At 39.3% G+C, this 12,920-nt stretch overlaps 1 protein-coding gene across 1 annotated transcript; it reads left to right on the forward strand.

Moving 5' to 3' along the window:
• The first annotated feature begins 299 nt into the window (after positions 1-299).
• Positions 300-12,410, forward strand: LOC149281402 (calcipressin-3-like). Its single transcript, XM_089499328.1, has 4 exons — positions 300-497; positions 1,571-1,744; positions 11,993-12,164; positions 12,256-12,410. Exons 1-4 carry the CDS (start codon positions 300-302, stop codon positions 12,408-12,410), a joined length of 699 nt encoding a protein of 232 aa, XP_089355454.1.
• The last annotated feature ends 510 nt before the right edge of the window (positions 12,411-12,920 follow it).

The following is a 12,920-nucleotide window of genomic DNA, read 5'->3' on the forward strand; positions in this document are numbered from 1 at the left end:
ATCACACTCCTCCCCTCTGAAGAGCCTGGCAGATATGCTTCCTAAACCAGTGGTCACAAGGGACCCCCAACTTTGCTCAGTACCGCAGACACAATGTTGGTATACACATGCATTTACTTCTGTAGGCTATAATTACACACAAGTAAACCGTCAGTGAGCCAGTGGGAAAAGTAAGTCTGCAAGGTGCCCGGGAGGAGTCCAGAATGAGATGCTGTGGTAGATCATTTACCTTGGCTTATTCTGTTTTGTAGGTTTACTTAAGAAACTGGGGAAACAAAGGTAGCTGCCAAAAAAGAAACATGTTGAGGGACACCATGAAGTCTTGGAATGAAAGCTCAGATCTCTACAGCAGTGACCAGGAAGAGGAAGAGGAGGAAGAGATGATATTTGGCGAAAATGATGATGATCTTGAGGCGCTAATGGATCTCAGTGACCTTCCTGCATCTCTGTTTGCCTGTAGTGTCCATGATTCTGTGTTTGAGGTGGATGAACAAAAGGTATATATGAGACATTCTCTTAAATATTAGACTGCTTATAGTTTTAGTTATATACATTTGGTCAACTGGACACGTTCTAATTTTCAAGTTTAGTTGTTTCAGCCACACCTGTTGCTTGCAGGTATATAAAACCAAGCACATAGGCATATCATCTCCATAGACAAACATTTGCAATAGAATGGGTCATTTCGTAGAGCTCAGTGACTTTAAACGTGGCGCTGTCTGAGGATGCCACCTTTGCCACAAGTAAGTTTGTGAAATGTCTGCCCCTGCTAGATTTGCCCTAGTTCACTGTGAGTGCTATTGTCGTGAAGTGAAAGCATCTAGGAGTAACAACAGCTTAGCCACAAAGCTGTAGACCACAGAACAGGGCCACCAAGTGCTGAAGTGCATAGCATTACTCACTACAGAGTAAGCACTGTGCGTTGGGATCTTCATGAAATGGGTTTCCATGGCCTATCAGCTTCACACAAAACAAAGGTCACTATGTGCATTGCCAAGTGTCGGCTGGAGTGGTGTAAAGCGCTCCACAACTAGACTCTGGAACAGTGGAAATGTGTTCTCTGGAGTGATGATGGATGAATCTGGGTTTGGCAAATGCCAGTAGAAAGCTACCTATCAGAATGCATAGTGTCTACTGTAAAGTTTGGTGGATGAGGGATAGTGATCTGGGGCTGTTTTACAAGGTTTGGGGTAGGCCCCTTAGTTCAAGTGAAGGGCAATGTTAATGCTGCAACATACGAAGACATTTTAGACAATTGTATGCTTCCAACTTTGTGGCATTGGTTTGGGAAAGATGATTTACTGTTCCAACATGACTGTACCACTGTAGACAAAGCAAAGTGTATAAAGACATGGTTTGCTGAGTGGTGTAAAGAGCATGAGCAGCCTGCATAGAGCCCTGACCGTATCCCCACTGAACAGCTTTGGGATCAATTGGAATGCCGATTTCGAACCAGCCCCTCTCATCCAACTGCCGTGCCTAATCTCACAAATGCTCTTTTAAATTAGTGATTGTTTTTGAGTGAAAATATAAGGTCATTAAATATTTTATTTTTCTCTTACCTTTGCAGGAAAGATTCAAAGCCCTATTCACAGTATACGATGAGCAGGTTTCCTTCCAGATGTTTAAAAGCTTCAGGCGCGTAAGAATTAACTTCAGCAATCCGGAAGCCGCAGCAAGAGCCAGAATTGAGCTTCATGAATCCAGTTTCAACGGAAAGAAATTAAAACTTTACTTTGCACAGGTAGAGTATGGGATGTAATTGTCTATTGCTATGTATTCACTGATAAAAATAGGTGCATAACTGTGGCATTACAATAGCTGCTAAGTCTCGTTAAATTGTGTTGATGATACAATATAATTGCAGAATAGTAGATTCATCTAGCTTTTCAAGCCTACAGGATGAACTAATATAAAGCTTTTAAGATCAAGACCAAGCCTGCTGTTTTGGTAATGTGATGCAGACCATGTGGTATTTTGCCATTCTGAATAACGTTTTATTGCACTACTTTGCTAATATTATTATTTATTTTTTTATATAGCGCCATTGTATTCCACAGCACTGTACAATGGGAACATACCGTATTTTCTCGATTAAAAGACAAGGTTTTTTTTCAGAGCAAATGAAAAATACCCCTCGTCTTATAATCAGGGTCGTCAAATAGAGGTCTGACTATGAGACTAAGCTCCAGATCCCCCGCAGCGCTGCAGGGGACCTGGATCCTCCTGTCTTATCCCCCCATTTAGCACTCCCCCCCCCAAAAAAAAAAACTTATCAGTGCTTACGACTCCCTGCTGTGTAGTCGGGGCAGCGGGTAGACGTCTACGCGATTCGCGTAGGCAACTTCCGTTGCAGCCGGAAGGAGGTGCGGTTAGCAGCGGGGGTTGTCTGCGTCCATCGCGCAGACCTTCCCCCAACTGTCAAAGAGGAGAGTTCCAGTGCGGGGAATTCTCTCTGACAGTCGGGGAAGGTCTGTAAATTTTTTGTTTCAAATAATTTAATTAACAAACTGGATGTTAAAAACAAACAGCAGAATAAAAAAAAAACTGAGAAAAAATGCATTTCTTGTTTTTATTTCCCAACCTGCCCCGTTATGCACATTTGAGCCCTGGCTTGCCATACTGCCTCCCAGATATGCCTTATACCCCCTGCATGCCTTATACCCCCAGATGTGTCATTTTGCCCTCCCCAGATATGCCCTATATGCCATAGTGCCCTCTAATATGCCTTTATACCCCAAATATGCCACTGTGCCCCTGATATGCCTTATAACCCTCTATATGCCACTCTGCCCACCAAGATATGCCACTCTGCCCCCCTAATATGTCACTCTGCACCTCCTCCCCCAAAACTTACCCCCGTGCTCCAGACTGGTGTTTAGTAGGGGCAGGCGGTGAACGTCTGCGCGATGCATCTTATATGTGCGATGCATCTTATATTTGATCAAAATCGCTTCAACTAATCGATAATTAAATTTGTTGGCAACAATTTTCATCATTGATTATTATCAATATTATTGATTAGTTGTTGCAGTCCTATATGTAACTATATTAAGAACAAAATTTTCATGCAACCTGGTAAATATGGGGCACAACCAGGAGACAGCCTATAAATTGTTGTCGATGTGGTATAGGACCCCTGTGTCACTTGCCAGGCTCTTCCCTGGCAGCAATCCTTCCTGCTGGAGATGTGGCTCGGAACCCGGCACTTACCTGCACCTTTGGTGGGGTTGCAGCAGTCTCAAACCATTCTGGCAAGGTGTATTCCGAGGTTCGGGGGAAGCGATGGGTCGGTTGATTCCGCTTTCCCCGGGCCTTGCTCTTCTTCTGCATGGTGGACCCTCACAGACCCTGGTTAAAACCACGGCATTACGCCATCTTCTCAATGCGGCCCGCAGCTTGATACCGTTATTCTGGAAACGCTCGGAGGCCCCTTCCCTGCGCCTTTGGGTGGCCCGCGTGGAGGAGATAAGAGTGATGGAGGAGCTCATTCATATGTCTAATGATGCAATGGAAAAATACACGTGTGTATTTAGCGGGCTGGCTATCTTATCTATCGTCCGACTCGATGCGGGCTCTTCTATTGTGATTGCTCCACTTTTACCACTTTCCACAATAATATCTCTTTATACATAACTCCCATTGCATATCTTGCACCCTTCTCCCAGAAATAACTTCTGTTCATGTGAAGGAAATATTGATTTAGTTGGCGCATCCAGTTGATTTGTATGTCAGTTGTTATGGTTGTTTCTCCAAGGACCATGTCACATTTTCCATTTATTACCTATGAATCCTTTGCATACGGTGTACTGGGGGTGGTTTACATCCAGATTTAGAAGGGTGTACTTCAGGGCCTCTATACCCAGGGAATTTTAAGATCTAATGACATTTGCTATGAAATATGTAAGTAAGGTTTAACTTGGAGTATTTGTATTGGAAATTTGGTGGCACTTTGTGGACTGTTTTTTCCTAACATGCTTGTCTATATTCTTTGCACAATACCATTTTTCTGTATTGGTATAATCACTGCATTTCAATGTTGATGGGTTACTTATTCAAATTCTTTTATGTAAATTTTGATTTTACATTCTCTTATGTAAATGTAATTTTTCATATCCGAACCTCCTCTACATTTGGTGCCTCCAGCCCAAAGAACCCTGCTTCTTTCCTTGCTTTGTATCTCCTGCTCAGCAATGTGCATGTAAGAATATCCATCTGCAGCCAAAGAAATGTTTACTGGGCTGATAGCATTCTAATTAGTTTACAGTATTTGTGATATCATATTATTATGTTCAGAAAGTACTCCAACTTCACGAGAAAAGATAAAGAGGAAGCAAGTAAGGATTACTATTGAGCATGGGGGTGATCATGCGAAGAATCAATACCAGGCTAAAAGTCAATAAAACTAACCATTAACTTTGTGAAACCACAGCTGCCCTCCATTATGGTGTCGGCCCAGCACTCGTTGACGGGGCATCGTACTGAATTTTGTAATTGCAGTATTTCACCACTATGTGTCGCTGTGACACATTCAAATATATATATATATATGTATATATATATATATATATATATATATATATAGTTCAGATTAACATAATTTTTATTAAGTTAGGTTTACATTTTATTTCAAAACTTTGTTCTGCTATTTGCATTTGCTATCGTGAAGGCATGATATAGTCTTTTAGGTAATGTTAATCACTTTCATTCAATTAAACATTTTTAAGAAGTACAATTCAATTACCTGTAGAGAGGAGTGTATTGATTTAACCCCTCAATGCACAGTTTTATCAATGGGACTGCCCATTGTACTTAAGGGGTTAAAGGATGGGTTGGCGGGAGAGTTGTATGTTCAGTTCCCTCACTTCACTTCATTATGAGGGGCCCACTATTGGCAAGTTTCACCCGCAAGAAAACAAAACTTAATATATTGTAGCATTAAAAGAAACCCTATGTGGCTTTTTTTAAAATGAATTTCAATCAAGTAATATAACCAAACACTTCATTACATCCATTGATGTCAGTTTTAAATGCTAAACTTAAAGTTCTTGTACCCCAAGTAGATCATTTTAACGTTAGATGCCCAAGTGTATGCATATAAAACCATAGCCGAGAATAACATGTACAGGAAATAATGTTGCACACCTCCCCGTCTCTATGCTTTTGTAGCATCCCTCCCGGTAAAGGTTTAATTGCCTTCTACATTTGCTTTACAAACTGTTTTATCTTTTCCTGCTGTTAGAAAATGATAGTGGCTAGACATTGCACATGCAATATTGTTACAAAATAATACATCATACATAATAAAATATCATATAAGACTGAACTTTAGATAGGTGCGTAAAGGTAATGAGCTTTGACTTCAGGAGTTCGCTGCTGCAAGCAGTCCTGTATTTTAGTAAACTGGTAAGGGAATGGAAACACTGGATACTTGAATGCTTATTTTGTTATTTTTATTATATATTGGTATAATCAAGATTCCCTTCTTCCATGATTGATGTACCCACAAATATACTTAAAAATGCCCCACTTTTTTTGCTTAGAGTTTCTTCTACACAGTACACTGTTTAACACACTGTGATCAGCAAGTAGCCTTGCATTGTTGATTGCAATGTGTGCAGTCCCAGCAGGATCTAGACAGACCCAGCTGGTTCTATCTTCTACTCAGATGATAGCTGAATTTTGATTGGATCCTGTGTTTTTCCTCAAATTAAAAAATCTGCTAGAACTAACTACATTTATGCAAAGAAACTAATGACAGATACCTGGCTGTTATAATGTCATAATAATAAACAGAGAATGTTAACTCAATCACTAGTTTTTAGTACCCCAAATAACGTATATATTTGGGGTCCATTTTTACCATACGTGGGCTTAATTAATATTCCCGGTTTTTTTTTGTGTTTGAATTAAACAATTTTATATAGAACAAATAGGGGTTTGATTTTAAACTATAGTAACATGCAAAAAATAATAATTGTGATAGGTAGTGTGTAAAAACAAAAAAAAATAATAAAAAAAAATAAATAATATATATATACTTATTTTTTTTTATTTTTTATGCTTAAGGCAGGGCTCGACAAACTCCAGGTGCCAGGGCTGCCACCATGAATCCAGTGCTTTCCTTTTGGGCTGGGTGAAGCGGGTGCATTGAGGCTCCCAGCGTGGTCACATAGTGTCCATTACGCATAAAATAGGCAGTGGCATTACTGGTCTGTACGATGTGGGAGAGTAGTTGGTGTTTATGTGTGTGTGTCTATGTTAAGTGTTGGGGTCAGTGTGTGTGTGTGTACTGTAGTGTCAGAGTCAGTGTGTTTGTGTGTGTATATGTATAGTACTGGAGTCAGTGTGTGTATATGTATAGTGCTGAGGTCAGTGTGTGTGTACTGTAATGTCAGATTCTGTGTGTAAATGTATCACGCTGGAGTGTAGCTATGAGTGTTTGTGTATAGTGCTGGAGTCGGCCTGTGAGTGTCTGTGACTGTGTATACTGTAGTGTCAGTGTTATATGTATAGTGCTGGAGTCCGTTTATGTGTGTGTGTTAATGTATAGTGTCAGACTCAGTATGTCTATTGTATTGTAGTGACAGATTCAGTGTGTATGTGTCTGTAGTGTTAAATTGTGTTATTTTATATTGTATATTGTTAGCCAGTTTGTGTCTGCATGTATGCAAGTGTGCGGTGCTAGCGTGTATGTTTATGTTGCAGTATGGCATTAGTATGAGTGTGTATGCCAGCACATAGTGTTAGAGTGTATGGTGTTAGCATGTGTGTGTGTAGAATGTAAGCGTGTGTGCATTACTGTGTGTGTGTGCATTACTGTTTGTGAGCACAAGCATGTGTCTGTATGGATTTATTGTGTGTAAATGAATGTTAGTGTATGGCAAGGCTCGACAAACCCAGGCACCAGGGTTTGGGGGTAGTGCTAAGGGGAGGGGATGTATGTTTTTGTCATTTTTATTATTTATTTTGCAGAATCTGTATCTGTTGACAATATAATACTAGGTATCATATTGTCTATGCTATCATAGGGTAATGTACCCCCTAGATTACTTTTACATAATAGTTTCAGTTCTTCATAACTGTTGTTATGGGAACGCAGATAAACATTTGTTTATTTTGTTTTAAATGTACAGTACATGATGTAATAGTGGGGATATAAACAGGACCTAGAGTCATTTTGTCCGTTAAGCAAGCAGCTTACTCCATAACTTGTTGCTTGTTTTCTTTTCACAATCTCAAAGGCCTACATTAAAATATTAATCTCCGGTACCAATAGTAAAGGCATATTTTTATTGAGCAAACAGCTGAACTTGCATGTGCTAAACATGGTGTCCTATTTACTAGTCCTATGACTCCTATATAATATTAATGATTCAACTGACAGGAATTTGCAAAATAGGTCAAACCAATGTAATATTCTACACAATGTTATTAATGACACCCTCTACGATAATTGGTACATCAGGTCACACAATGTAAACATGTATCTTTTATCACTGGTCATGACATTTTTTTGGCTCCTCAACCTTCTGGTGGTGTTCCTTTTACTTACTGGGAGCTGGAATCTGATGGGAATAGGCCAGAAAAATAAACAGGAGTGGACAGAAGACAACATTATGTGAGTGCAGCTAAAATCAAATCACCAGAGCAGAATGGAGTTGTGGTTAGTAGGAATGTGAAGATGATTTGTTATCCAGTAGGCCTAAAGGGTTCATGTGTGCCTGTACATTTAAAATGTGCAGAGGAAGAGATTTGTCTTGAAAACTTAGATCAGCAGCTCGATAAGGAGCTCTATGACTGTCCACCTAAGAATGTAAACAAAAATGCCTCTTGGGCTGTGCCTTCATTGGGACTATATTTAGATAGATCTCTGTCCTTTTTGAAGGGCATGCAAGTCATTTTTGGATTACAGTTCCATTTTAAAATTGATAATTACTGAAAAGGTATTAGCTGAACCCAAGGAAAAGTACAGTAAGTATGGTTACTTTACTCTTAATAGTTGTTTAACATAAACCCTGACTTTGATTTGCTTGTGGAAGGACATGTAATTGTCCTGCACACCTTGCCTTTGGTTTTTCTAGTAACTTTATTTGAATATCTAATTGTGTGTCCTGTTTATCTTTTGGATCTATGTAGATAATACAGTGCATATTGATTTATTTTGTACCTGTTGGGCTTCTTAAGCTGTCTGTCCTGGTTCGTGATATCCGGATGGGTTAATGCAACAAGTATCTTGGACGCTCAACCTAGACTTTTACCCCATATATTCAATGGCTACTAATCAATCAGTCATTTCTCTATCACACTCTCTTTCAAGTGTTGAATGTATCTCTCATATGACATATAATGTAAACGCCAATAAGTAAAGGTTAAAAATAATTGGCATTTAAAAAGCCTTGAAATGCGCTGCCGCTCTTCTGGTAGATGAAGAAATCCCCTACACTACCCGCTAACCCCAAAAATATAGCAAAATAAAAACTAGAGCATTGTATGGTTAAGGGTATAAAGAGATATTTTGACCATTTAATCCCTTCAAGAACATTTTTAAAAAACATACGCTTTCTGGAGGTCATTTTTATCCTTCACTATATCTTATGATTTGCCCAGTTCCTGGAGATTGTAAAAGTGATGCATCACTGAAATGGGATTTCCTTTTAGGGTTAACTTACTACTAAAGAATGCATAATAAGTACCCTGGGGGAATATGCAGCTGCCTCAGTGGCTCAATTATTCTTGCCAGTGATTGGCTCCATTGAAATCAATGTTCATGCGCATGTGCACGGAGGTGTGAATAAATCACAATCATTTACCGAACCAGCCCTGGTGCTAGCCGCAGGGTTTGGAAAGGAGCAAATGCATCTAGTGAGTATTTACTAGATAGTGATCGAGTGTAACCATCTATACTGTATGTTGTTTGGGGGGGGGGTTGAGTTTTTTTAGAAGTTCCTTAACCCCTTAACGACAATTGCCGGTCCTGGCACGACACGGAAAAGCATATGCTTTACGACAATTGACGTGCCAGGACCGGCACGTCTTTAAACGGGTGCAGAAAGCGATCTGTTTTCGCTTTCTGCACCCAAAAAACGTTGCTGAATGCCTCGACCTCGAGGCATTCAGCAACGCCGCAATCGGAACGAAGGGGCCATCTCTGGCCCCTCCACGGGGCGTCAACATCTGCCATACTTTGTATGGCGGCGGACGCCCGTTTTAAAAGCGTTTAGGAGGCGATCGACGATCGCCTCCTAAACTTAAATGGTGTCGCTGGAATGCCTCGATCAGGAGGCATCCAGCGACACCAAACACATACCTTTCGATGGGCTGTGACCGCTCCGGAGAGCGGTCACAGCCGCAGCTGCCGATGATCTTCGCCATCAAGCAAGATGGCCGCTGCCCTGTAACAGGAACCAACAAATTTTAAAAGTTCGCTAGATGGTCCAGACCATCTAGAGAACTTTGGCTCCACTTGCAGGTTGAATACAGGTACTGCATTCACCATGCAAGTCAATGGAACCCAGCTTTCTAATCACAGTGTGATTAGTAAAAATAAATTAAAAAATAAAATAAAATTAATAATAATTAGAAAAAAAATAGTAAAAAACTAGTAAAATGTAAAAATCATTTCCCACTGATGTCACTATCAGGGGAACCTCCAAGTTGAAAAAAAATGTTAAAATTTTTTTTTTAAAAAAAGACAAAAAAAATATATATATATATATAAAAAATATATTTTTGTGAGCAAGTCCTAAAATTAGCATATTAGCTTAAAACAATTCTCGCATGGAAAGAGTTAAAATACTGGCATATTAAATGCCCGTGGGGTGTCTACTTTTAAAAAAGGTATGATTTGATGGGGTAAATTGAATTGGCCAGGTTCAACAACGTCCCAATTAACACCGGGGGAAGGATGGCCACACACCTAATTTCCAATTAGAAAAATGCACACGTACCAAATGTGGCCTTTTAGTTCCCACAAAATGACAAACCCATGCATGTGGGGTATCACTGCACTCAGGAGATGTTGCTGAACACATTATGGGGTGTCGTGTGACAGCGGCATATACCAGGAGCTGTAAATTCATACATAAAGTAGGTGTGTGTGGGAAAAATACACACACAAAAATACTACTGCAAACTTTGAAAACATGCTGGTGGTAAAATGTGTGCATGTAAAATGTGTTTTGTGATAGTGACATATACGAGAACTTTTTAATTCATACCTGAAGTAAAATGTGTGTGGAAAACCAAATGCAAAAAAATGACTACCACAAAGTTTGGCAAAGACTGGTGGTAGATATGGTGCATGGAAAGAGTTAAAATACTAGCATTTGAAATACCCTGGGGTGTCTAGTTTTCAAAAATATATGGGTTTATTGGGCACACTGAAATGGCCCGACTCAAAGATGTACCAAATAGGGCATAGGCAGTGGATCCCCAAATGCCAAAGTTCAACATTGAAAAATGCGCATGCCCCAAATGTGGCCCTTTTGCCCCCAAACGGCCAGGCAAAATCATTCATGTGAGGTATCGCTGTACTCAGGAGATGTTGCTGAACACATATTGGGGTGTTTTGTGATAGTGACATATACGAGAACTTTTTAATTCATACCTGAAGTAAAATGTGTGTGGAAAACCAAATGCAAAAAAATGACCACCACAAAGTTTGGCAAAGACTGGTGGTAGATATGGTGCATGGAAAGAGTTAAAATACTAGCATTTGAAATACCCTGGGGTGTCTAGTTTTCAAAAATATATGGGTTTATTGGGCACACTGAAATGGCCCGACTCAAAGATGTACCAAATAGGGCATAGGCAGTGGATCCCCAAATGCCAAAGTTCAACATTGAAAAATGCGCATGCCCTAAATGTGGCCCTTTTGCCCCCAAACAGCCAGGCAAAATCATTCATGTGAGGTATCGCTGTACTCAGGAGATGTTGCTGAACACATATTGGGGTGTTTTGTGATAGTGACATAAACGAGAACCTTTTAATTCATACCTGAAGTAAAATGTGTGTGAAAAAACAAATGCAAAAAAATGACTACCACAAAGTTTGACAAAAACTGGTGGTAGATATGGTGCATGGAAATAGTTAAAATACTAGCATTTGGAATACCCTGGGCTGTCTAGTTTTCAAAAATATATGATTTGATGGGGTAAATTGCATTGGCCGGGTTCAAAGATACCCGAAATGGCACATGGGGGGAAGAATTACCAGATTTGGAAAAAATGGCTTTGAAATAGCAAAACGCTACTTGTACTTATTGCCCCATAATGGGTAGAAAAAAGCAAAAAAACATGAAAACATTGGGTATTTCTAAACTCAGGACAAATAGTAGAATCCATTTAGCAGGTTTTTTCATTACCTTTTATAGATGAGTAAAAGATTTTTCAACTAAAAGTTAGAAACAGTCATTTTTTTCTAAATTTTTCACCATATTTTATACTTTTTTTAGTAGTAAATAATATGATACAATCAAAACAATGTCATCTAAAGAAAGCCCTTCTTGTCCTGAAAAAAACAATATCTAATGTGTGTGGGTTCAGTAAACGGGAAAGAAAAAAAATTACAGCTAAACACGAGCAGCGCAGAAATGTTAAAAAGGCCATTGTCACGAAGGGTACAAAAAGTAAAATCAGCCTTTGTCACGAAGGGGTTAAAGTGACATAATAATAATAATAAAAAAGTAATTTTCCCATATCTACCACAATATGGTAATCTGAATTTGGAGTTGGAAGCCTGTCACACCAGTATTATGTCAGAGATCCTAGTCTGCTTGAGACATGAATAGGTTCTCCCATTAATAAAGAATAGCTTAATGTATTTTCTCCTTAGCTTGTTTCATTTGGGACAAGAACAGGGTTGTATTTTTGTGGTGTGTGTGTGATTTTTCACAAACATCTCAGAATGCGATTGTTGTCCTCTTAAATACCCAACTTGTTTCTGTCCATTAGCCATTGATGATACCATCAGCTAATTTTTCTCTGTCTAGGTACAAGTATCAAATGAGGAAGGGGAGAATTCTTTTCTGTTGCCACCCCAGCCTACAAAGCAGTTTTTGATTTCACCACCAGCATCCCCTCCTGTTGGATGGAAGCAGAGTGAAGATCCAACTCCAGTCATTGACTATGATCTACTGTGTGCTGTTTCTAAACTAGGCCCAGGTAGGTTCTGCTATCAACAAAAAGCTAGCCTTTTGGAATATACAAGAGACTAGTAGGTAAACATACTAACCGTGGTCTGTTATGTCCTCAGGGGAGAAGTATGAACTTCATGCAGGGACAGAATCCACACCCAGTGTGGTAGTCCATGTGTGCGAGAGTGAGAACGAGGACGACGAGGATGAAACAAAGGGGTCCAAACAGAAAATAGTGCAGACAAAACGTCCTTCACACCCCTCTGCCATTTGAAATGGGTCTGGAGAATTTTATTTTAAATGAAAATGTAGAGTCCAAAAATCATATCATTAAAGGGAAATGTAGATCATACTCTTTACGTATTGTATATAGCTAAAGACAATCTAGGTCATATCAGAAGTGGTACAAATGTATTTATTTTTATGGATTTATTTTGTTTGCTATTATGTGTGTTACGCAGTATCAGTGTTTTACAAATCCTTTGCATAACAGCAAAGTGGTTAACTGGAGTGAATTTGTGTATGTTTGTAAAGGGTTCGTCCCTTGTAGCAGTGTGTAAAATGATGCTGCTGGAGAGTTTAAAATACAACACATTTCATTATAGGTACATACTGTATATTCAATATACATATGTCAGTTTCTCTTGTGTTCTATGATAATAATAATAATGAATATCACTAAATGTGATTTACAAATAGAACTTGGAAAGGGTCTAGTGGCCTCCGTGTCAACTAAGCTCTTGAAATGACCTTTGGAGTAAAACCCCAATTAAGCTACTCAAAC

This window comes from Sceloporus occidentalis, unplaced genomic scaffold (genome assembly GCF_023333645.1).
Source record: "Sceloporus occidentalis isolate IW3139 unplaced genomic scaffold, rSceOcc1.0.p SCAF_133, whole genome shotgun sequence".
NCBI classification, from domain to species: Eukaryota; Metazoa; Chordata; class Lepidosauria; order Squamata; family Phrynosomatidae; genus Sceloporus; species Sceloporus occidentalis.

Bases quoted from the DNA above. Each gene is read 5' to 3' on its own strand.
- LOC149281402 (XM_089499328.1), top strand. From the start codon at position 300: ATGTTGAGGGACACCATGAAGTCTTGGAATGAAAGCTCAGATCTCTAC. The intron at 1,745-11,992 runs GTAGAGTATGGG...TTCTCTGTCTAG, and splicing joins TAAAACTTTACTTTGCACAG to GTACAAGTATCAAATGAGGA. The intron at 12,165-12,255 runs GTAGGTTCTGCT...TTATGTCCTCAG, and splicing joins TGTTTCTAAACTAGGCCCAG to GGGAGAAGTATGAACTTCAT.